The sequence below is a fragment of the Lynx canadensis genome, chromosome C2 (genome assembly GCF_007474595.2).
Source record: "Lynx canadensis isolate LIC74 chromosome C2, mLynCan4.pri.v2, whole genome shotgun sequence".
Lineage (NCBI taxonomy): Eukaryota > Metazoa > Chordata > Mammalia > Carnivora > Felidae > Lynx > Lynx canadensis.
The window spans coordinates 124,484,429-124,510,292 of record NC_044311.2 but is presented as its reverse complement, the minus strand read 5'-3'; the positions used below and the strand labels follow the sequence as shown (position 1 = coordinate 124,510,292).

The 25,864-nt window shown below is 35.4% G+C and overlaps 1 protein-coding gene across 1 annotated transcript in view; it reads right to left on the bottom strand.

Annotated features, from left to right (window-relative positions):
• Window positions 1-3,938: 3,938 nt before the first annotated feature.
• The window catches only part of GBE1 (1,4-alpha-glucan branching enzyme 1), a 276,566-nt gene continuing 254,640 nt past the window's right edge, over window positions 3,939-25,864 (bottom strand). The window contains exons 16-17 of the mRNA XM_030329746.2: window positions 12,472-12,589; window positions 3,939-4,716 (exon numbers count right to left, since the gene is read on the bottom strand). Of these exons, the coding sequence (XP_030185606.1) occupies window positions 4,660-4,716; window positions 12,472-12,589 (175 nt within the window). The 3' untranslated portion in view covers window positions 3,939-4,659. The remainder of the gene's footprint in view (window positions 4,717-12,471; window positions 12,590-25,864) is intronic.

Below are 25,864 nucleotides of genomic sequence, written 5' to 3'. Positions count from 1 at the left end.
CCCTGGGCACCTGTGGCTATTTCACTGCATATACAGTTTACCTAGTTTACCTTGCCCTACTGGTTACCATAAAGGGGTTGTTAACTTTCCCTCACAAGGCTGAGTTATAGAAGTGCAAAGTCTGAGAGTAATTGGCACACGAAAGGGGCAGAACACTGACTGCCTGGGAATGGAATTCACTGAAATGTCCTCATACACTCAGAGAAAAAGCTAAAATAAGCAAATGAAAGCAGCGGTGGAGGAAGATTGACATTTTGGTCACCTGCATTGGTGGAGGAAATGCAAAATCCCCTTCTCTGTAAAGCAGCCCACACATCCCAGCCTGGGAGAGGGTGGATAACTTAGTGCAGAAGCTTTGAAGGATAGACAGGTGATGGTGACAGTGTGTCCCTGACAACGAACTCGGAAGATGTCTCCACTGACTCACCATCCATTCGGCTATTGATCAAACAATAGCATTTACAAAACTGATGTCCCCCCCTACCTTTGTCTTATTGGTCTAAGTAAGAACTAACAGTCTGTGAGTGCTTTCTAAAATGCGGTACTGAAAGTAAGAGCTATAACCTGAACTCAGGCCTTCTGACCATTATATCACACTGTTCTTTTAAATACAGTGCAGCTTTCTAGGTGAGACTGTCTACACAGAGTATGTGAGGGCCAAATACCTCTCTCTGGCCCAGCACAAATCATAGGAAAAACTGGAAATCATAAGTAAAGTTCTGAATGACATGCCCTGTAGCATAAGCATATCTACCACAAAAATACATTTTTTCATGTAAATAAACATTACATTCTCTGCACAGTTCTTGCCAAGGGTTAAAATCCAGATGTAATGTTTTAAATTACAGAGAGACAAAAAAAAAATACTTACAGCTACTGTATCTTAATTTCTCATACTACCAATTAAGAAATTCTGCCCTAAACTATGAATGTTTCTCTGCAATTCTCTACAAATCACCATTAATAAGATAATAGAGCAGAAAAATTAGTAGGGAGTTCATTTGATTCTTTTCCCCCCGAAGGCTGGCTTTAGTGGGAAAATTTATCTACATTTTAATTCTAACGCATCGTGAATGATAAATGAACTCTACTGCATAAAGGACATGACATTGGTATGCTTAGATTTCTATTTTCTTTCATCAAAACATTCTACCTAGCAAAGTTCATAGCTCAGTGCTTGTCTCTCTGAAAGGAATATATAGATGAATGAAACCCACGACTCTAAAGGACCCCCCCTTTCAGGACATGACTCAAATAGGCAAAAAGAAATCATCTCAGAGGTGTGAGGCCAGGCAGAAAGCTGTGTTACCGTTTTGGTTTCTATAGGTATGTCTGCACTGGCTTGTTCTAAACAGGAAGAGCAACAGGAAACCTATTTTATGTTGCTTTCATCACCAGATCCAATGGCTGCAGAACCAGAGACAGTGAAAAGATATTTGCCCTGCAGCTGCAACTGAACACGAGAGGAAAACATATTACCCTTCATCACTTCCCCCAGATCTGTCTGCGCTCTCTCCTGTATTATTTGAAGAATAGGCTCCTTATTCAGACAACCTCCTGTATGATCCCGCATAGCAATGGCTATAACCCTGATGGTTGACAAATGTTGAATTGATATTGCTAAGGGGAGTGCTCGAGTCAGAGGAAAAAATACGTGCATTCTTTCACTGTTGCCACAAGAAAAGTCCATTTATTGTCACTGGTTATTTTTTGAACTTGAGGAACATGGTGGCTAAATCCCTCATTTTATGTTGGAGATGAATACATCAGTTAAGAACAGGGCAAAGTGAAAAACATCAAATGAACAGGAAAAAAAAAATATGAAAGGAGCTGACCGTCAGAGTTCAAGTGTTATAAAGTGGGAAACATTCTAGGGAAAATGTTTACAGTTCGAGTTTTGGTTATCAAAGACAGGTATTTTCTGAGTAAGCTAATATTAAAGGGTAAATATTAAGGGCTAATATTAAGGGGTAAATTCTTTTCTGGGTAATAATTACTAACACTCCTTAATATTAAAAAATGATGGAAAGAAACCTTTATGTTTTCTAGAACATCAAAGATTAGAAATGGTAAAAACACTTATTCTAAAATAGTCAACAAAGAGGACTCTTGGGGCACTTTGGTGGCTCAGTCGGTTAAGTGTGATGCTTGATTTTGGCTCAGGTCAAGATCTCACAGTTTCTGGGTTCAAGCCCCATGTCAGGCTCTGTGCTGATAGTGCAAGCCTGTTGCGATTCTCTCTGACTCTCTCTCTGCGACTCCCTCTGACTCTCTCTCTCACAATAAATAAACTTATAAAAAAAAAAGGTACAGGACTGTCATTTTTTTAATGCTTATTTATTTATTGTGTGTGTGTGAGAGAGAGCACACATGGGAGGGGCAGAGAGAGCTGAATTATTACCTGAGCTGAAATCAAGACTCGCTCAACAGACTGAGCAACCCAGGCACCCCCAAGGACTCTCATTTTGATGTGAGTGATAACCACATCAGAGAAGTAGACATTATCATAAGGCACACAGAGTAAAATTTTGCATCTCTCTGTTGTGATTGTTGAAAATGTTTAACCAATAAAAAGAAAGAACTTCTCACCTAATTATATAATGAGAATGTTATTGATACAAAAATTGAGACCTAAAGTGAAATACGGTACATTACAATGTTCTAGAAAGACTGTCTATTCTGATAGGAAAAATAACAACAGCAAAAAGCAACAGCAAAAAACTACATTCTATGTTGGACGCAATATTTTGTTTGTGTGTATTTTTTATAATTTCTACAATATCCACTTATTGTTCTCTTTTTTTTTTGGCGGGGGAAAACACTTGATAAAGGCAACTTATATTACACTGTTAAATTCAAAGTTTACACTGTAGAATCTAAATATCATATTACTAAGGTAAATCACTACAATGAAAACATAGCATTGTTATTATTCTGGTCTTTTTGACTTTGCCACAGAGGTCACAAGGGAAAGAAAATGGGTTTTAGATGTGAAGTAATTTCTGGTTATTTCTAAAGAGCTATGATAGAAAATTCCAATATCTCTTCATACATAAGAAATGAAAAAGAAATTATAAAGAAGAACACAAAGCATCATGGTTGTATGTTGTGCTGTTATCCATAACAGGTACAGTACACAAATCATGAAACTGTTAAGACGTTAATAACATTCCTGCAACAGGAAAAGAATCACAGAAGGCTTTCAGTAATGTTCCCTGGTATGTATCATCATTAACTTGCATCACGGATTCTTTCAGGAAATCAAACTATTACTTTACTTTGAAGTTAAAGCAAACAACATGTTTCAGACCCAGATTCAAGGCTTTACTCAAAAAAAGTTGTAAGAAAGATGGTTAATATATAATAGGTTTAGCTATAAAAGTCTCCTTCGCTAACCTTTTCCAGTACTGAATAAGTTTTTAATAGAAAGACATCCAAGTACTGCTCATTAGTCATGAACAATCAGGCTAAAAACATACAACAACAAAAAGAAGCCGTCACTATTAATGTATTAATGTAAAGGCGCAAGATAAGACCTTTAAAAAACGTGAGATACTTTGTCTTATAAATGCATCATAATTTCTCAGTTATGAATGAATTATGTATCAATGATTTTAGACTTGTGTCCTACTATTTAATGAATTGAGTGGCGATTTCATGATTGAGTGTTCCGCTTAGTTTGAGATAGTTAATTCAGCTTCGAAAAGTGTTCAGGTTTACAGCTGGAGAGTAGCCTGGATACCTGAGTTAGTTAGTATAATTTCACATTACAAAATAGTACCTAAAGACAAATATTATTACCTCCCATCCCCCATGCCTGGACGATTGTGCACATGTGCATATATGTGGGGAAGGTATCAGAGTTAAGCTAAGGCATTTTAACATTCGTCCTAAATTAATCTTCACAACAGTACAGCAAAATAAACATTAGCAAAGGCAATTTTGCAATTTTTAATTTTATTGATCTAAAGTAAAAGACATTTTGTGAATTGTTACAATTACTATTTCAGGCCTTCAGAAAGACTGAAATATCAGCATCCACAAAGATACTAAGTGAAGCAGAGATCATGAGATAAAACTTATGCAAAATGAAGCATGGATGAGTTTATAGATAAAGAATTTTATATTATCTTTGATTCAATTCTTAATGTTATATTATTACTACATATTTATTACAGTATTTCTAAACACAATTTGAAAAAAAAAAAACATAGTGACAATCTTGGCACTTTGTAATTTAAACCAAGAGATACTTAGAACAAATAAAGTGATCAAATATTCATCTTAAAAAAATACTGTATATATTCAACAGAAATAATCATACATGACACATGATTCAAATTTGAACTTTAAGTTATCAAATATTGGCATGGAAAGTAAAGCTGTTTAAAGACATTACATATAATACTTCATTTGAGAATCCTAGCAGCTCAGATGCCTGGAAAATATAGTCTAGAATCCTTGAAATTGCAAAAATATTTCCCCCTCTCCTTCGATAAAAGTCTGACGTTCATTTGCATAAACCAATATTAAATTTCAGACACCTGATGTTTCGTCTAGACAACTGTATTTTGAAAGGCTTACACACTACAAGCTCTGTGACAATGAGAACAGGAAAACAAAGCACACATCTTCTGGTGAAGCTGAAACCACGTCTCTTCAATTGGGCATATCCACGTTCTGAAGGATGAGGCCCACTCGGTTCGGAATGTACACCTAAGTCAACACAATCGTGTCAGTGCAATGGAAAGAAATACTGAGCATGGTGACATTATATCAAAGGGATAAGATTCAGCCTCCCATTTGCTTCAAGTTACAGTTATCTCCACTTATAGTCTGCAGGCGCCGGGGAGACAGTTCTACAGTTCGTCAGTCCTGGCAGCAACGTTGAGGCTCCTTTCAAGCAATCACCACTAGAGGGCTCCATACACTTTACAAAACCCACTGTTCCTCAGACGTAGGCAAAGAAAGGACACTGGCTGAGGTTGAGGCACTTATCTGGTGGTACAGGGAGGCTGCCCTAAGGTCACAATGTTATTCCATTCAGGTGAATAAAAGTAATATACAAAACACTGCTCTACACCAAGACACCGGTCTGTCATCCTGTTTTGCCTTCCATCATTTTAAGAACATATAAAGGTAATATAAGGGATCCTAAAGGTTTTTAGGTCCCTCCCCAATTTAAACCAATCAAAATGCTTGCCACTGCATTTAAAATACAAAACACATCCTCTCCCTGCCTGCAGGGTCCTGACTCCCCTTCTGGCACAAATACAATACATCTTCCATCTCAGCTCAGTGTGACACTTGTCTCTTCTCCCCTCACACCAGGCTCCAGCCACAGGGGCCTTCTGGATCCTTAAACAGGTCACATCTTCCTTCCTTTGGGTCTCTCAGAACACTCTTTACCTTGCTAGTTCCATATCTCTTGCATCTGAAAAAATCCCAGCTCCATGGAGAGGTGTCCCTTGCGAACACTAGGTATGATATTTTTCCAACTTCATTATCTCTTACAGCTCCATTTATTTTGTGTGTGTGTGTGTGTGTGTGTGTGTGCATATATATATATATATATATATATGCACACACACATATATATTTGTACAACCTTGGATGTGTTGCTTTTCCTCTCTGGGTCCCAGATTTCCCTTCTTTATGGTGAGGATGCAAACCAATAATGATAGCAGCTAACAGTTACTAAGTGCTTAATGGGTGCTGTGCATTATTCTACCTGTCTTTTAAGTACTTGCTCATTCACCCTTCACAATGACCCAAGGACACAGTACTATCATTATCTCCTTTTTGCACATGAGGAAATGGGAGGCACAGGGCAGTTAAATAATTTTCCCATCCTCACACACTTAGTAAGTGGCAGAGAAAAGAGCTGAATCCAGGTCCTCTGGTTAAAGGGCATTTTTATTTCTTTCTGAACACTTAACACAATTTGTGATTTTGTTTTTCAAGTTTATGATCTGAACTCCCTACCAGACTATGAGCTTTACGAGGGCAGAGCCCTGTGTCTTCATATTTCTAACTCTTAGTAAGGTGCCAGTAGACAAAGTAGTTGCCAAATGATGACTAAATAACGAATAATGAATAAAAGAATAAATAAAAGTGGGACCAATATGTACATATATCATAAACTAGTATTTAATATACTTCTATCTGAAATACTTTTAATAAAAATGAGAAGTGATCTGATGTGTATCTATGTGCTATTTTATATATAACATACTTACTGTTAACAAACGGTAAAAATAATATTACAGACTGCTGTTGTCATTGTGACAGTATCTCTCCATTTCCGACATTGCGAGTGTTTTATTATTTCAGTCATTTTATCTTTAAGTGAAAGTCTGACTGATGGTTAAAAAAAAAGAAGAAAAAAAAAACGCTTTTATAGTTTAGAATCAGAATGAAAGAGGCAAAGCAGAAATGGCATAAAGAAAAAAATAAATAAAAGAACAGAATAGCTGATTTTTACTGAATGAGACTATTGTATATCCAATATATCTCAACTCTGCGAATGAACACAATGTTTTCCCTTACAGTTTTTGTGATAACACAACTCTTAAAAAAAATCAGATATACCAGTATAGTTGGTTAGTTTTGAATAATAAAGATTAAAGCAATTGTAAAATGATAGCATTTTAAGAAATGTATATTATGAATGCAATAACCAGAGAACAGTTTTTCTAATCTCCAATTAATAGTGATTTAGAAAATGATCACCATCATCTGAGAAAAATTTCACAAATGCTAACAGTCACTGACTGGCTCAATTTCTCACAGTTTGATTTGCTTCCAATACTTCCAAAAGATAAATATTATATCCTTGCAGTCATTAAGTGTAGGGAAACCCTTTACATCAATGCCATAATCTGTTTCCCTACAATTTTCCTATAATTTACAGGTTCAACCAATTCTCTCTCCAACTTTTATCAAAATAGGCATGAGGCAAGAGACACTTCTGCCCTTTCAAGTTTGCCATATACTTACTCTATTACTCTGTGTGTGTAGTTTGGGGAATCATAGAAACTAGGTATAACTAATCAGTGGGACAGCAGGTTAGAACACAATGATTCTGAATTTTTCTAAGCATTTTAAACCTGAAGACCAATCTAAATTTTTCAGTAGCACCAAAGTTGGACAAAAGATTTTCAGTTCCCTTTACCTGAAAAACATTTCTCTGATATAAGATATGGGCTTCTATGCATATAAGAGGATTCTGATAAGTCCAAGTCTCTTGGGAAAGATGCAATGAAACAAGTCAGGCCTAAATAAATGCTGATAGGTCTCTGCCAGTGTGGCACAGTGATATATCAGGACAGGTCACATCAATCTCCTACTTGAATCCTACACAGTTTTGGTATCTGCTCTGTTTGGTGTATAACCTCATAGGTAATTTCATTAATAAAATACAATGATAACTATAAGCCCTATGATTTAGAAACAACCTTACTTTCTGTGATCTTTTGGCGTTTCGGCCACCCCTAATTTGAGAGTAAAACAAAAGGGATGATAGAAGAAGTTCAAGGTTTGCAATACATGCATTGAGTTTCCTGTTTTGGCATTTAAGGGTTAAAAAATGCTCCAAGAACTCTTACTAAATGATGCTGGTCATTTTATGTAAGGAACTTTATGATGCCAATTCCAGTCACAGAGACCTCTTAACACTATCTGCTCAAAAACGTTCAGTTGATAATTGTATAGTATCATTAACGGGAATATTATGTAATTATATTTTCCACTGCAGTGTTAATTACTACAATGTGTTTATGTTGCTCTAGAGTCCTTGCAGTACAGGCAACATGAGAGAATTTCCCCAAGCAAGTGATTTTTCTTAACTATGGCTATTTATGGAATGTTGAGTTTTCTTCTTTATTAGGGTTCTGAGTATGTAAATCAATTTTCTTAGTGGTTAGGAAATGACTACCAATTATACTAAAGGTTTAAGATGATCAGAAGTAATCCTTATGATGAGACAATTACAGACATGAATAGTTTGGGGGCTCTATAATTTAGTGCTAAGTATTGGCTCTGTAACTCTCATTTTATAATTTTAATTCTAAAAATAGTTTTGATTCATAGAGCAAGGGAAAAGAAATATGAACATGATTTAAGTAGGTTTATACATAAATGTTTACGTATATTTAAATATAAACAATTGATATTTAAGTGCATGTATATAAAACTGTTTAGTAAGCACACCACAGATAATATATGCTGATTAACATATATGATGCTGTTTTAGCCATTAAGCCTTAAGGATTTTGTAGTTAGGATCATATTAAGAACATATGAGACAATGTAATGTATGGCCATGAATTTCATTTTTTCTAGCTATATTTATAGTCAACACCTCAGAAGAAATCAGACTGCCACAGTATAATCCAATTCATTTATTAAGAGAGGCAAAATGCATGCTAACCTACCCAGTTACTTTGACTACCTTAGTGATTTAATCACTATGCCAACCACTAACATGGCCAAAAAACCCCAAAAAACCAAAAAACACCCCAAAACCCCACAATGGAGCACACAATAATCTACTATATTATGTCATCCAGGCAAAAGTATTATGTTCTTCTAGGATCACAACTGAGCTGCAAAAAGTAATTATATATTTTTGAAAACAGGGTGTCAAAATTAGAATCACAAAATCTTAAAATAATTTTAAATAAAAAAAGTTTAAAGACTTTCAATATTTACGCTGAGGAAAAAGAAAAGGTACATCTATGCCGAATTCCCTATTTTAACCAAAAGTCTACGTTTGAATTTCCAAATTTAGAATGAGAATAAATAGACTACTTCTTAATAATAAGGAGCCTAACTGGCAAAGTAATAAATGAAAAAACTATTGCCTTACTCAAATTCACCCTTGAGACTACCTGAGTTACTGTAAAGGAAACTAATTCATTTTTGATTCAATAATCTGTTCTTCCATTTGTACCACGGAATTTGAATTTATGAACCAGAGAAGAGCAAGCAAGCCTCTCTGCTCCCACCACACCGGCTGACATATAAGTAACATCTGAACTCATATAGGTTCCTATATTAGAAACCAAAATACGGAGAAATGATTGTGCTAAAATGGAGTTTCCCAATAATTGTCAGTAAAGCAAATAGAGAAATTCTGCCCTACAACTTCTTGGCATTTGTGAATGCTCTGATCTTAGCAGATATGTTTCAATGGTAGTACACACACGATTCTCCTCCGGCTTCACAGTTTCAACTGATGGAGTACATACAGAAGACACGGGAATATGGTACCCGCTAATGCTGCAGCATGTATGGCTATTTTAAGATTCCTTGAAGCTCTATTTGTTACTGTCTTTGAAAACAGATTTGACACTTATTCAGCAGATCCTTTGGATGACTGAGTTTGCAAATTAAGCTTTAGTAAATAAATACTGTGTAGTTGTTGTGATGGAAAGAAGTTTCATGGAGAAGGAAAGAAGCCTTCTCTTCTGCCCTTTATTCAAGGCATGTGGGAGGCAAAAGTGATCTCTCACTGGTGGTGGAATGAGACCTGTAGTGCCCATAGTCATGTTCAAGAAACCTGACTGGATCCCAGTACCTATGAACCAGTTTAATAAGGAATTCCATTATAATGAGGCATTCTTAGAATAGGTTTGTCTTTTAATGCATTCCTCTCCCCCCCCCCCCCCCCCGGCTCTTCAAAGGATAACTCTGGCATGAAGGAACATGTTTTTACTGGATTTTCTAGTCTATTTGGGCTGCTTTATTCTTATATTAAAGCCAGTGTTGTTGAATTCATCTGGACCCTAAAGACATTTAAATGAGTGTTTCCTGAAGCACTGGTAGTCATTGAAAACAAGATGCTGCTGCTGCAAAGACAGAGCTAATCTTTACCTTTTTGACAGAGTTGGGAGAATTCTGATATGGGCAGTGGTTAAACTACGTTCTCACATGCTTATGTGGGGCTTATGTGATACTTTCCACTCCGCCTGCTAATTTAGAACTGCACACATCTTATTTGGAAGATAAATTCAATTAGTACATGCAAAATAATCTCCTGACTTTTGCTGCCACTGGTTAGTTGGCTTGTTTTAATTATGACAGGATACTTTTGCTCTTACAAAATTGAAAGGATGGCAAGATATTTTCTGGCCATTCTCAAAGATTAGGAGTCCTTGCCTAAGACTATAATTTCCTCCAAATTGGGAGAAGGTCTTATTAACTGCGTGTCCTCAAAGCATCTAGTAACTTGATGTGCTTAAAATACGCACAAAGGTAACTGAAGAGCCCTGACAATAATAATCTAAAAATACATGTGCGATAGCATTTTGCAGTTTCTAAAAACCCTGGCCACAGTAATGAATGAGTTTATGCCTCCTAAGAATCTCTTGCTGTAGGGAGGATACCATTACTAATTCTCATTACACAGATGAGGGAAAATGCAGCACAGAGAAGGTTAAATTACTCAAGGTCTCACAGCTAGGAAATGGCAGACAGGGGGCTTGATCCCCAGTTCTCTGCTGAAACATTGTGGTTTTTTCAATGTGTTACCAGGCCTCTCTCCCCGATAGAACCTCCATTGGATACATTTAGGTAACCAACTGCATACATTTTGAATCACTGAACTCAAAATTTTAGAATGTATGTTGCTACATACAAATTTTGCCTGAACTTTTCAAATTCCTTTCAGTCTGGTTTGATTGGTTCAAGTTCAGCGTTGTTGCAGTCAGTTGCTGCTTCTCCATGATTCCTCTTTGCAAGCTGAATGATCTTCCCTAATGCCTCAGGGGCCTTTAATTCTTTCGGTTACTGCAGAACTTTAAGATAATTTTACAAATTTATTTCAGAACCTATTTTTTATCAGTCTTTACATGGCAAAACTTAATATTCTGAAAAACTACAATAATTTTTCTTTGTGGAAAGAATCTGATAGTATCATTAAGCCCTCCCTCTTAAAAATGCATATGTATCTATACTTGTATCTAAAAAGTATCACCACCATCATTGCATACTGTTAGTGTAACACTCAAGTCTCCTGTGGCCATTGAATTTTCCTCAGAGTTAATAATCCACAGCTCAATCTTGCTCATTTCTGCTCTGCTCACTTATTTATGCCACTGTCTTTGACAAGCCAGTTCGGCATATAATATGGTGACTTACCAAGTGACATACTTGCACAACTTTAAGAGGTGGGAATATAGTAGAAAAATGAAGGAATTAGGGGTTCCTTATGAATTCTCCTTTTTGCCTTATACCTAAATTTTTGAAAAAACAAGAGAATTTAACAGCTATGATAACACTGTCTATACTTTTGTTAGATATATCCTGGCTTCATAAAAGTGAAACAAATCTTAATCTAAGACCTCTCATGGTGAAAAAATTGCAGATTTGAGCCAGAGAGAGAGAGAGAGAGAGCGAGGAAGAGAAAGAGGACAAGAGGGTGAGAGAAAGCAAGAATGAGTTAGAGCTAGCAAAAGCATGAGAGGGAGAGAGGAGGGAGGTATATGACTGGTCAGGAAAAGGAAAAAAACAAAACAAAACAACATAATGTAGATGTATGGACTTGAGCTTACTACCTGGACACAAAGTAGACAAAGAATTCTTCTTCCAAATCTGGAGAGTTTCTAAATTCTACATTTTTAAAAGAATCTAAACCTAGTAATTTGAAGCAATATTCTTTCAGGTGTTAACAACACAAAGTAAAAATGAGTTATATAATTTAATGTTTTCCTCAGTAATATGAAGAAATAAGAAAATCTTATAATTAGAATGAATTCAGTCTTTAATTGACTACAGGGAAGAAAAAGATATATTTTTTATTTACCCTTTTAAGGTGTTTTAAATTACACTTCATTAGACAGTCAATAATGGAGAATTCTGCTTGATGCAAAATATTACACAGAAAGCAACAACAGAAGGGAAGTAAACTGTTGTATAAAAATAGAAAAAAAAATGCCTTCCCCTTACTTTTTGAGGAACATTTTTAATCCTATTAATAAACAAACTTCCCCAATTGTCCACCAAATACCTCCTGCTATTATTTTCCAAAACTGAATTCAGCTCAGTACCACATACACTGCCTCTGAATATTTCAACTCACTTCTTCTCTATCATCCCTGACCCCATTTCTTTTGTTTGTTTATTTGTTTGCTTTTGTTTTCTCTTTTAGCAGGTCAAAGACTTGTTGTTTCTTTGGATAAAAACATCACCTTAAAAACAAAGGGTTGGGGCACCTGGGTGGCTCAGTTGGTTAAGCGTCTGACTTCAGTTCAGGTCACGATCTCATGCACACGGTTTGTGGGTTCGAGCCCCTCGTCGGGTTCTGGGATGACAGCTGGGAGCCTGGAGCCTGCTTTGGATTGTGTCTCCCTCCCTCTCTGCCCCTCCCCCATACACACACACTCTCTCTCTCAAAAATAAATAAACATTAAAAAAAAAATAAATGGTAAAATTGAAATGCAATGAAAAGATCTTAAAAAGCTTACTTACCAAAAGAGAACAGGGACGTTCATTATGTTTAAAAGGTTGAGAGAAAAACTCGGTACTATGGTCCAGTCTCTGGTGCCCTCCATACTCTGCTGCATCTGTATCTAGCACAATTCTGAATGTAAAGCTTTTAAGGAATCACAATGGTTCAGTGGTTAAATGAGACATTATAAAACACGTTCTGAGACGGCAATTTAAAGCGAGTATTCTGAACACTGTTAAATCATGATTTGTGTTATATACGCACTTCTTTTCTAATATTTCAGAGATTCTTATGTTTGAAAGGGGCGCTGGAGACTATCTGGTCCACACACCCATGTGATCCTTGCTATCCTATCACAGCTTATCACATGATCATCCAGCCTGGGACACACTATACATCTTAACAGAGAATCTACTTTTCTCTTAATGTGACCTATTCTATTCATTAGGAATTCACCTCTTTAGTAAGTGGAGATTTTTGACTCCTTGGGACTTTTCAATCCAGAAAAGCCATAGACAACAGATTCAAAATGCAGTAACCTTTTAAATATTTAATAATAGTTATGCTATCTCCATGTATCCTCTGCATCTATTACCAAATACATACTAAATACAATCTCAGAACCTTTAATACCTTCCTCATTTGATATGTGTTTTTACGCATTCCCCATCTCTGAATTCATTCCAGTTCTAGATCCTGGTTATCGAAGTGAGGAACACAAAAGTGAACCAAGTGTCCACATGTGTCTGAAGATGCAGAACTAAGCAGGCCTCCTGTGCACACACAGGATCTCGTAAACATACTCCCCGCCCATGCTACAGGTACATTCATGTTGCCATCCTGTGTTCCGCTCCAGTGTAACATCCGATTTTTCATACTGAGCTATTAGATATGTTTCATTATTGTCTTTGCAACAAAGTAAAAGCTACGGCTATTATGTTCAAATTTATGATCAGATTTTCATTAAAAAGTATCACACTGGAGTGCCTCGGTGGCTCAGTCTGTTGAGCGTCAGGCTTTGGCTCAAGTCATGACCTCACAGTTTGTGACTCTGAGCCCCGCATCGGACTCTGTGCTGTCATGCAGAGCCTGCTTCAGATCTTCTGTCCCCCTCTCTGACTGCCTCTCCCCTGCTTATGCTCTTTTTCTCTCAAAAACAAATAAAAAAAAAACATTTTAAAAATATATCACATTAAAAGTACATGTGGGTGACAAACAATGACCATAATTTCTTGCTTCGGGAACCTCTGTCTGGGTAAGAGATGCGGAAGAATTCACTAAAGGAACTGTTGCTGGGAGGGGTGGCTGCATTTCATTCAATCTAGGTCAGCCTGCTTTGACTCAAATTCAAACTGATAATCAGATTATTGGCATTTAATGAGAGAGGAACAGAGAAAGAACAATTGGTTGAGATTCAAAAGATGACAATTGGTCACAGGCACATTCTAAAGTCAGTACAGCTGAAAATGACTTGAGCACACCACATCACTTAATGGCAAAACACAGCGAAATTAAATAACTGGAGACATTGTAAATAAATGGAGCCTTGTGGAATGAAAGGAACTATTAAATTTAAAGTTTAGCTTTTGCTCATCCTAGTTCATTAAATACTTTACAAATCCTCAAAAAACAAAAAGAAGAAGAAAAACAAGTACAATTTTAGAGAATAACGTCCTAGAATACTTTAAAAAGTTTTGTAATAGAGTATCGATTATTAGATTACTAGTTAAAATTACATTATTATTGGTAGTAGTGTCTGCAGACAGAAAGTATCTCACCGAAAGCAGGGGTTCCCATTCAGTGGGCTGATTTTCACTGGTAGCTGTGTTATTATAAGGATCTCATTGAATGAGTAATTACGTTACTAGAAGGGACTGGGGATCTATATTTGCTTCAGACATTGTCTGAAGACTACATTATATTATTACATACATCTGATACTGTATTTCAAATAATATGTATTTTTTGATTAATAAAATGCAGATTCATTTAAAAAGTACAGGACTTAGAGTAAGGTTTTGCTTATATATATATTTTTTTCAATCAAGGATGCTGAAAGAACAATTGTTATAAAATAATCCATTTCTTTTTGACATTGAAAGGGATCGTCACAGTTAAAATGGCTGGAATCTACTCACTTAATATATATAATTTGTAGCTATAAAGCAAAAGCTTACAAAAGCCACAATACAACTTTCAAAACATCAGTTTGGACCTGTTTCTCTGATCTATAATTTAAAGGAAACATTCTGCCGTGGCCACTTTTGGAATTACCCAGCCCTGTGTCCATATTACTCAGGGAATACAATAACGTCCTTTGGGAAAGCAACCCTTAAACTCCAGAAATGACAATAATTTAAAACACTAGATTAAAAGTAATAATTGTGGAAGAGTCTTAGAATTGTGAATTACTACCCACATACTATTCAAGAATTAAGAAACCCATCTTTTAAGGATGGTGCTTAGAAGGACAACAAACAAAAGCAGTTATTTGAGCAACTGGGTTGATTGACTCTTGTGCTCGCACTTAGGCATTTCCACACTCCTTCTTCCTCACATGCACATGCACATGCACACACACATGCACAAACACATGTGTCAGGGCACTCATACAGCACCAGTATCCCTGCAAACCCCCATCATCCACTAAAGAACATCTCTCTGAAAATATAACTCAGAGCCAATGTATACTTATTTAAAATTAGTTTTTAAATATGGCTTCCAATTCCAAATCCACAGGATACTCTCAGCAGGCCTTCTTTCATTCATAGCTACCTCCCAACACTGAACAGAATATCTTTTCATAAAAGCTTCTCAATACATCTTTGAAACATTCAGGACAATTCTGATTCACCAAAAAAGGCCAAGTTGCATATCTTATATTTTTGTATTAAAGGAAAGTAGAATAAGTTCTCTTTACTCTCCCACTAACTTATTGGATACACACAATGTATAAGGCACTGTGCATGATAAAAAAATGACTAAGATATAGTCTTAGTTTACATACAACTTGCACCCTGTAAGGAGAGATGATACGTGCACATGAAATGTCTATAAATAAAGCAGAAAGCAATATGCAATGAGAAGTAGAGCCAAGGAGGAAAGGTAGGATTGATTGTCTGTCTATAATGGGTTTTGAAAGCCGGGCTAGGCTGTTAAGATTCAGTTTGGTAATTAAGTATGAGAATGTTGAAGCCTGGTGAGAAAGAGTTTGACAATTAAGAAAATTAACCTAGAGGTCAGGGTAGAATAAGACGGACAAAGGAAAGACCAGGTCAGAGAGAACACTCAGGAGTCTTACAAGGGCCCAAAAATAGTAGTATGGTTAAACCTGGAGAGAAGGAATGGAGAAGCATAGGTATATCAATGAGATTTTGGATGGAAAAGTAAGGACACTGATGCACAATTTGGGGAGACAAAAGTAGAAGGGGAGAATGTGTGTGTCCAGAAACATGCCACCAGTTTAGTAGCAGAGCTGGGATGAATATACCAGTCGAACGTAATCTAATTACCTTACTCTCTACATCGGGGCATCTATTTTATACAGAGAAGCAGGCAGAATCATTTTGTAAACTGTTTCTTGTTTAATTCTAAAGGTGAGATTCTAAGGATAAAGTGACCAGAATGAATAGGATATGAGAGGAATAAAAATTTAAAAAGGAGATAAAGTGATATTCATCGAAATGATTAGTCTAATTCAATTTAAAAGATTGATGTTAAAAGACTGAATTCTTAACATTCCTTATGGTGTCTGGATATCTGACATTTATTGTATTTGTTCTAGATCCATCTTTATTCATTAGGTTCATTCAGTCATTTTATTGGTGAATACAAAATATTGGACCGAAAACTTTACCTTGCTCAATTTGGCAAATTATAGTAGGAAAAAAAAATGATAGAATGATGGAATTATTTTATGAAGATTTTTCTAAAAAAGAGATCAAATAGGTCCCTATCCATTTGAATGTCATTTAAAAATATTATGATTTCTTCTTATTTTAAATTCAATAGCTTCCTAAGTATTTGATGTATCTATCAACAGGTTGACATAGATAAGTTTTAAGCTTTATTGTATAATCTATGTCCTTAAATTTGAACCAAGAAAGAGCCATGTTCTGGAGACCTGTACTAATAAGATTAAAGAAGAGTGAGGGCATGAAGACTCTTAAATTCAATGGCTCTTCAAATACTTCAAAAGCTGCTGTGTTTGCTCAGCCACTTGATAAAGTGTCTGTTCAAAGTATAAGGATTTTGATGTAAGAAGTACTATCATTTATATCATTCTGTACTAAACTCACTTCACTCCTGCTGATGAAGCTAAGGAAATTTATGGTAAGGTACAACCCCCAAGGTTTCAAATTGAGCAACAATGAAAGGGGCTCTCCAGTCACTAGGTGACCATAAAAATGGCAAAGATGGTAAGTTACCATATATCTTTACATCTAAGCCATCATCAATTTTAAGATGAATTATTTTATATATCCCCAATAAAGAGAGAGAAAAAAATCACTACCATGGCATTTATTGTAGGACATACCCCAATGGAAGACATGCTAAAATGTGGAAAAAAATGCACCCCTTAGAATATATGCATTTATTATGTTATTTTCAGATCTGATTCTTTAATCAACCCACCCACATTATTACAGCTGCAATAACTTCTGGGAGCTCAATGATCCCAGGAGAGAGAATCTACGTCAAAGGCAGGAAACATCCTGTAAGAAATTTAAGGAACTGTGAACAAACATCTGGTAGAGTTAAGAACAGGTGCTGGAAAGCAAAGACAAGTTTATATTTTTAACAGCCTAAAAATAACTACCAGCACAGGACTTGGCACAATGTTCTAACATAATCCTCCCATTTTTATGTTTCATGAATTTAATTTTTTTATTGCCAGCTACATTCCACAAAATCTTCAGTTACACCTGTTGACCATCTTAAATAGATGTCCCTTTATTTTATAAATATTGCTAAATTGAGCCGAGGCAATACTCTGGGTCATACATTACAACTTTTATTTGCTCTCTCTGGTCTTGTTCCAAATACAAAACTAGCAAAGACTTGTGATGTGTAGTTATGTATATTATTAATCTGTATGTGTGTTAATGTGAGGTATGTGTGTGTGTGTGTGTGTGTGTGTGTGTGTGTGTGTGTGTGATTTAGGCAGTCCCACAATTAATTCTGTGACCTTAAATATATATTAACTTAAAAATTTATTGTTGAAAAGGAATTTTGGTATTTTAATTATGTTTTCAAAACTATTTTACGGCAATGTGGCATTTATGACTACATTACTTTTGATGGAAAATATCCATTTAATTTTTTTTCTTTTCTTTAGTTTAAAAATCCCCAAAGATTATATTTCTAAAACAAAATTAAAACAGGGAGAAATGTGAAATACATAAAGGAATTTACTATTGAATATAACCAAAGTATATTTTAAGATACAATAAATGCCACAACACAGCATCTCTCTAAGGTAACCATCTTTTTTTTGTTTAACTCTAATTAGTTCGTATTAAAGTTTTGGTATCTGTAAAAAGCACCATCTTCATGCATGAGCTACACATAAGCATTCAAGTTTGTGAGCACTGTCTTCATTAAAAGTTTAAATGACAACCACATGTTTTAATTAAGTACAAAATATATTTCTAGTATATTTTAGGATGTGCTCATTTCATCAACAATAGGTTTCTGCAATTAACTACAATTCCTTCAAGTGTACTTCCTTGGCTGTAAAATTTTTAGAAACTGTATAATGCAGAATAGCAAATAAAACAAACTCAAAGGATGAGGGGCTCAAATACGATCTACCATATTAATTAATGGAGTGCTATGCTTTTTGAGATAAGTTTTCATGCAAATTATTAGTTTATTCTTCAGCATGCATGCTTATAATGACATACATCAGTAAATAGCAAATTGAATGATAATACCAAGTATTGTGTGTCACATATCTCTCTATGCAAACAGGAAAATTATTCTAAATACTTTACAGAATACTTCGACTGACCTAACTAGGAACTTTTTATTTGTCTTAGAAGATTATATAACTTGAAATAAAAAATGTCATTGTTTCTCAATAACTCAAGAAAGAATAATAATGAAAAAATATGCCCACAGTTAAAGTCTAATAATGAAAAAAAATATGCCCATACTTCTAGCCTAACCATCCTCTAAAATTGTTGCTTTTTGTCTGTGACATTAAGGATTACCCAAAGAACTTGTAAATTCAATTATTTGATGAAGCAATAGCAATTATTTAGAATTGAAAAAGAAAAAAAATAAGATTTTTATTCACCTTATAACCACATACTTTGTCATCTAAATGAGTTTTGACCATGCAGATTCAACATTTTTTACAAACACATTGTGCTTTTGAACTCAAAATAATTTTGACTTAGGCTATAAAGAAACACCTTTTCCCAAACTTACTTAATACAGCTTTCAATGGAATCCAATGAAATATACATAAATGGAAAAGATAATTGGAAACTTCAAAGTCCCTGAAAAATAATGACAATTATAAGCAGTAAGTAAGTGTCATCTGTGCTGCCTTGCAGACAGACTGGGATAGGAGAAATCATCCTTTAAGAGTAAAATATGGTGGGTTCATCCACATGCTTTGGGGACCAACAATTACTTTCGAATCCCAATTCTGGCAATTGCTAACTTGTGTGTTTCTAAGAAAGTTACAGAACTTCCTAGAGGCTCAGTTTCTCATTGGTAAAACAGAGGTGCCATATCAGAGGCTGAGAAGATTCACTGAAGCAATGTATAACCAGTGTTTAACATTGTGTCTAGTGTTGGGGAAGATTCTCAAATGATTAGCTGCTGTTTATATTATTATTACAGACCCCGGACCATTTAAACTGATGTCATAACAGATGAAAAATGTAAAGAGGGTCTATTTATTCTCTATCTTACTTTTTACACCCAGTTTGGCCTCTTCTTCCTTAATGACATTTACTTTCATGCCCTTACTCCCTTGACTGTGTTCTCACTAGAATTCTAACACTTTTCCTATTATATAGAAATTTAATATTAAGGATTAGCAAGACAGTACATCAATCTCTTTGAGAACTAGATACTTTTTAAATTTTCAGGTTTTTTAAAAATTTTTATAGGCTTTTAAAAATGTTTATTTGAGAGACAGAGAGAGGACACACACACACACACACACACACACACACACACACACAAGCAGGGAGGCGCAGAGAAGGAGAGAGAGAATCCAAAGCTGGCTTCATGCTGTCAGCGCCGAGCCCAACGTGGGGCTTGATCTCATGAAGCTTGTAGTCATGACCTGAGCTGAAATCAAGAGTCAGATGCTCAATCAACTGACCAACCCTGATGCTCTGAAGTTTTATTTTTTTTTAAAGAAAAGTTCTCCTCAAGCTTCTGAGAAAGATTGGGAAACTACTCTGAATACTCTAACTGAAAACTAGCACCTCCCTTCGCCCTCCTGTTCATGTTCTAGTTTTTCACCATACCATTATCAACCTTTAATATACTATAAGCTTAACTATTTCATTTTTCTACCTTTCTTTATTAAAATGCAATATCTTTAAGGGATTTCTGTCTTTACCCACTCCTCTCCTTACTTTCCTACTACCTAAGGCCTGGATTAATACCTGACATATTTATTGAATGGATTTTCTTTTCATTAGATTTTCTTTTCATTATTGGAATATAATTTACATCCTCCTTGGGTTTTGATCTATGAGTGCTTTTGCCAAACCTGGTGAAATAATTTAATACTACTTTGGTTATTAAAAAAACAAAAAAACAAAAACCCAACCTTGATTTTCTTTCATTGTGTTATAGAGTTAATATTTCAGATCTGTACAATATCTCTTCTAATACAATCCCATTTCATTATCTACAAAGTTTTACTTGGACATTTTAAAAGATTTATTTCCTTCTTTTTGGAGCAGTCACAATAGTAAAATAAATGCATGTCAGATTGAGCTAGTTAATTCTTAAAGTGATTGGTATGTGCCCTGGAGACAGCCATTTTATATAATTGTTAGTTTAACTGGATGATTGATTACATATTTACTAAAGTCAGCATATAAAGACCTGTATTATCAACTTGACTGGTTAGCTTTCTTTATACAGATGACTGAACTTAAGCATAGAACATTAAAATGACTAGCCAAAAACCATACATATACATACATACATTAATACATGTATGTTTGTATATAAAACATAAAAAAAATACATAAAAAATAATTTGGCAGGGCCAGGGTAGACATCTAGGTATAATATGTTCTACCATTCTATCACCATTGCTACTGAAAGACTGAAAAGTGTATGAACATTAAAATACTTCAACATTTGAAAGCTGATTATTTAGCATCGGTAGTAAACGTTTTTTCTTTATTTGAAGTTATAACTTATGTGTGTAGCTAATGTATATTCCTCTTTCTCTTGTAGGTTTCAGACCAAATAGAAAATCATAATACCCTGGGGCTCACTCAGTGCTTTAGAAAACTAAATGAGAATGGGTTGAGCTAGTTTCCCTAGAAAAACTGTAAAGAAAAGCCTGCAGGCCTGTGTGTGTGTGTGTGCACGTGTGTGTGCGCATGTGTGTGTGCGTGGGCATGTACCCATACGTGCCCATCACTCCCCGTTATTCCTGAGCACTTCTGGGCACTCAGCCCATAACTATCATAACTGTATCTAGATTGATGACTGTAAGGGAAAAGATTTGAAGTAAACATTTCCCCACAGGCACTAAAAAAATGAGTGACACAGCTTTAAACACACACACATGTGACTGCTAATAAATACATTTTCCAGGGGCATAATGAATCTGATACAGTAGTTTGCAATCATCTTTAAAACAGTCATATTGGTTAATCTTACCAGGTAGACATGCAAAATGATACAAGCAAAGAGCAAAGCTGAGAAGTTATTTCCGCAAAGTGCTTGCTTGTACAATTCAAAATGAAATAACAAATGTTTTGGTATGATAGTCAGACATGGAAATGAATTATATAATTCCAATGAACAAAATTTCTGGCAGGTTTTGAATCAAATTCTATGTAGATTTAATTATTTTTTCATAGTTATTTCACAAATGTGAGCTTTATTTGCAGTATCCAATTATTATTAAAATTCCAAAGTGATGACACTATTATGGTCATGAGAGAGTTAATCGAATGCAGTAATATGATTCCGTACACGCTTTAGGTACATTGAGGCAGCCAGTAGACAAAATGTCACCAGGAGTGAATTTCCTACATTCAAAATTATTAAGGTAAGAAAAGGAAATATATACAATTACATGCTTCTAATATAAATCTACACGGAGGCTCATCTCCCTAAATCTGTCCAAGACTGTGTTTCTTGTGCGTGGCTAAAACAAATCAGAACTCCCATGCTGTAAACCTATGCCGGTGATATGGAGCTCCCATGCACGTCATAACTTCCACCACTCGGGGAAGAACAGGAGCAACAGATTATCAGGAAAGCTGATGAAAGCAGACCTCTTATCCTTCACTTCTTTGTAAGTGTCTTCTTCTGTTCTATGGGATGCTTAATCCTCAAACCCTTTTATCCTTCAGTATCCTTCAGGATCTACACTTTCCCAGTCAGCACTTGAAGCTGAAATATACTTAGGTTTATATCTTGGTTTAATAAAAAAAAAAAAAAAATGAGTAGTCATTTTTTTTTCTTAAGAAAGTTATTTTACCCCTAGAAAAGTTTACTTTTAAAATGAGTATATTTGTTAAAAAAAAAAATCCTATTTAAACTGATCTGTGTTTGAGTATGTTAGAAACTAGGATAGTTTAACACTGTGGAAAAATGACATTTAGTCAGGGTTACCATTAAGTCTTACAAAGAAATGCAAAGAAAACATAAAATTATAAGTAATTAGTGAGACACCCTTTGCTGATTTTAATGGCATTTTGACAGGGCAACAAAAAAAGTGAATTATCTGGTGCCCATATGAAAGACTGCTGAAATTAAGGGAAGTAGATTTAAATCACATTTATTCACTTAACTAGGAATATGATCTTGTGAAAGTTATAAATCTTTCTAGTGCTCATATTTAGGTTGAGGATAAGAGAAGTCAAGGTGAATAAAAGCATTCACACACTGTAAAGTGTTATGCAGATTTAATTTTTGGTACTAATTTAGAAACTATGTCCTAAAATATATCTTCTAACCCAATTTTATCTAATTTCAATGGGCTGAACCACGTCATGCTAGGCTTCTTCTACCTCTCAAAAATCTATGCTTCTATGCTGCTTGGTATTTCCCAGTGGTCATTAAATACCACAGAACTATAGTCGATGTAGGGTACACCTCAGCATAGGAGGGGTGATTAGGGACCATCTTCACAGGGTTGAAGCTCTGAGTGTGTGTGAGTTCTTCAAAGGAAGAGCGCAAAGAAGGAAGTAAAATAAAAACTTGGATTTGGACCTGAGGAAACAATAGCACAAAGGGGGTACAGAGGAAAGGGAAATCAAGACAATGCTGCAGCAGATGGAAAAATGGAGTGGGAAAGAAAGGTGAGCCAATGATGCCAGAATGTGGAGAGGATTTAGCCAGGAGAAGACTGAATTCCAGGATGGTAAAAACATAGAAATCACCTTGTGGCGGTGAACTGGGGAGCAGGAAATGAACAAAGTAGGACGTGACAATGTAGATAACAGAGGGGATTTGTAGCTACTTCTCTCATCCTTTCCTTTCCTTCCTTTTTTAAAAAAATACATTTAATTTTTTAAATTAATTTTATTTTATTTGAGAGAGAGAGAGAGAGAGAGAGAGAATGAATATGCACAGGTGGGGGACAGGGAGAGAGAGAATCGTAAGCAGGTTCCACACTCAGCATGGAGCACAATGTGAAGCCTGATGAGAAGCCCGATGGAGCGCTTGATTCTACAACCCTGGGATCATGGCCTGAGCTGAAATCAAGAGTCAGATGCTCAACCGACTGAGCCACCCAGGCACCCCACCTTTCCTTCTTTTTATGATCAAATTTCTAATGCATTTTTAGGTCAATGATGATGCCAGTAATGTTGGCTATAGCAGGTAACACTGAGCTCATGGCACGTGGAGGACACTATCACTAAGCCTTTCACATGCATTAATGCATTTAATTCTGACAATAATTCCACAAGCAGGTGTTTTAAAGATGAGGAAACCAAGAAACAGTGAGGTTACTTTCATAACACGAATAAGCTGCAGGGAGAACTTGAATGCTTAGACAGTCTTATTCTACCTTCAGAGCACAAGGTTTTAACCACTATTCTAGTAATGAGAACAAATTTCTCTACATCTGCAAATATAAGAACTGGAAATACAACTACTGAGCCATTGGGAGATAAAAATGTTACAGTAAGAGAACAAACTAAAGAAAATAATGTTTCAGAATCAGAAAAGAGGGCTACCATCAGACAAACATATTTTTCATGTTTTCCTTAGCTAGGAAGAAAGACAGAGTGTTGAAAGGGAAGGTACTAAAGGGAAAATAATTGACTATCTCTAAATATAAACTGATGGAGAAAAAAAAATACAGGAACATTTATAATTTTACAGACAAAATAATTTTCTGTCTTAATGTTCCTGTAATGAAACACTTATTGTGCACCAGTAAAAGGTAATATGATTGCATTTCATTAAGTTATACATCAATTAAATAATTATTCTCAGTAACGTCTAAAGAATATTTTCCTTATTCAATAATTAATACCGTATAGCAACCAAAAAGAATCAATTAATTTCACAAATAAACCTCACATACATAATAGGAATCATTGAGATATGTTCCCACCATTCGGCCAACCAATACTATATTAATAGAATTAGAAATGGTTTTTACACATGGTTATAACTGAAGCCACTGTTTCCAAGAACACACGGTGTATAGCTCTACTTTTGCCACCCTTCTCTGGAGAAGCAGAAACTCTTCTTTTGGTTGTGGCATCCATATATTTAATAAGTACATTAATTGTAGTGACCCAGTAATTGTATCATGGTTTAATTTTAAGAACCTTCTGGAGTATTCAGGTAGCATTTTCACGTATAAATGAAACACTGACTATTCAACTTGATCCTGTGAGATTCTCAGTTAGAACAGCTTAACAGAAAATGATGAAAATGAAAATACCTCACTTATATAAGATCTAAACAGCATTCTGGCATACAGGAGATATTTTACTGAAAAACAAACAAACAAACAAACAAACAAACAAAAACAAAAGCAAAAAAGCTAATTTCTACTGAGATCCAGAAGGAAAACGTAATTTAAAATTCAGTATTAGAAATTTATTTTAGACACAGGATGTTCTCTTAAAAAAAAAAAAAACTGGCATCAGATATAAAGAAAGGTGATGAATACAATTATACAACTTTTTTTTTTTTTTTTTTTTTTTTTTTTTTTTTTTTTTAAGTAGTAGAGAACCATCTGTTTTGGACTACTTAAATACAGGACTATTTTTTTTTTCAACGTTTATTTATTTTTGGGACAGAGAGAGACAGAGCATGAACGGGGGAGGGGCAGAGAGAGAGGGAGACACAGAATCGGAAACAGGCTCCAGGCTCTGAGCCATCAGCTCAGAGCCCAACGCGGGGCTCGAACTCACGGACCGCGAGATCGTGACCTGGCTGAAGTCGGACGCTTAACCGACTGCACCACCCAGGCGCCCCGAGGACTATTTTAAAAGAAAGGTTAGACATGGAATTTTTCAGGCCAATCTTTTCTTTTTAGATTTTCTCCTTCTATGGTTGCAATGCTGTTCCCTATGAAAGGAAAAGGTTTACTAAGTGAGATAATAAGTGTAAAGTATTTGCAAAGTGCACTGTACATAGGAAGTTTATAAGGGAGGGTAGATCTTATTATGAAAGTCTGTTCAGCAAATATTCGGACAATATACTCTAGTGTGTTAATTTTGAATATTACAAAATCATGATGTATCTTCTTGACAATATTTGATCAAGTTTCCCTTTATACCATTTAATATCTACTTTAAGGGAAAAGCAATAAATTCTAGTTAACTTTCATGTTTTAATTATTTAATTAAAGAACTCCAGGGGTTCTTTTGCTATTAGGTAGCTGTTATCTTCCATCCATCCATCTATCCATTCATCCATATGTCTGTCCATCCACCCAGCTATCCAACACCCATCCAGCCATCCACTTCTGTCTGCCCATCCTTCTACTCATCATTATCCATCCATCCAACAAAAATTTAGCTTTATGTGTACCCAATACATTTTCAAAAAAACTTAAAGCATTTCTGTAAGTTTATTTATTTTGAGAGACAGAGAACACGAGCGGGATAGGAACAGAGAGAAAGGGGAGAGAGAGAATCTCAAGCAGGCTCTGTGCTGTCAGCACAGAGGCCAATGTGGGGCTCTACCCCACAAACTGTCAGATAATATGACCTGAGTCGA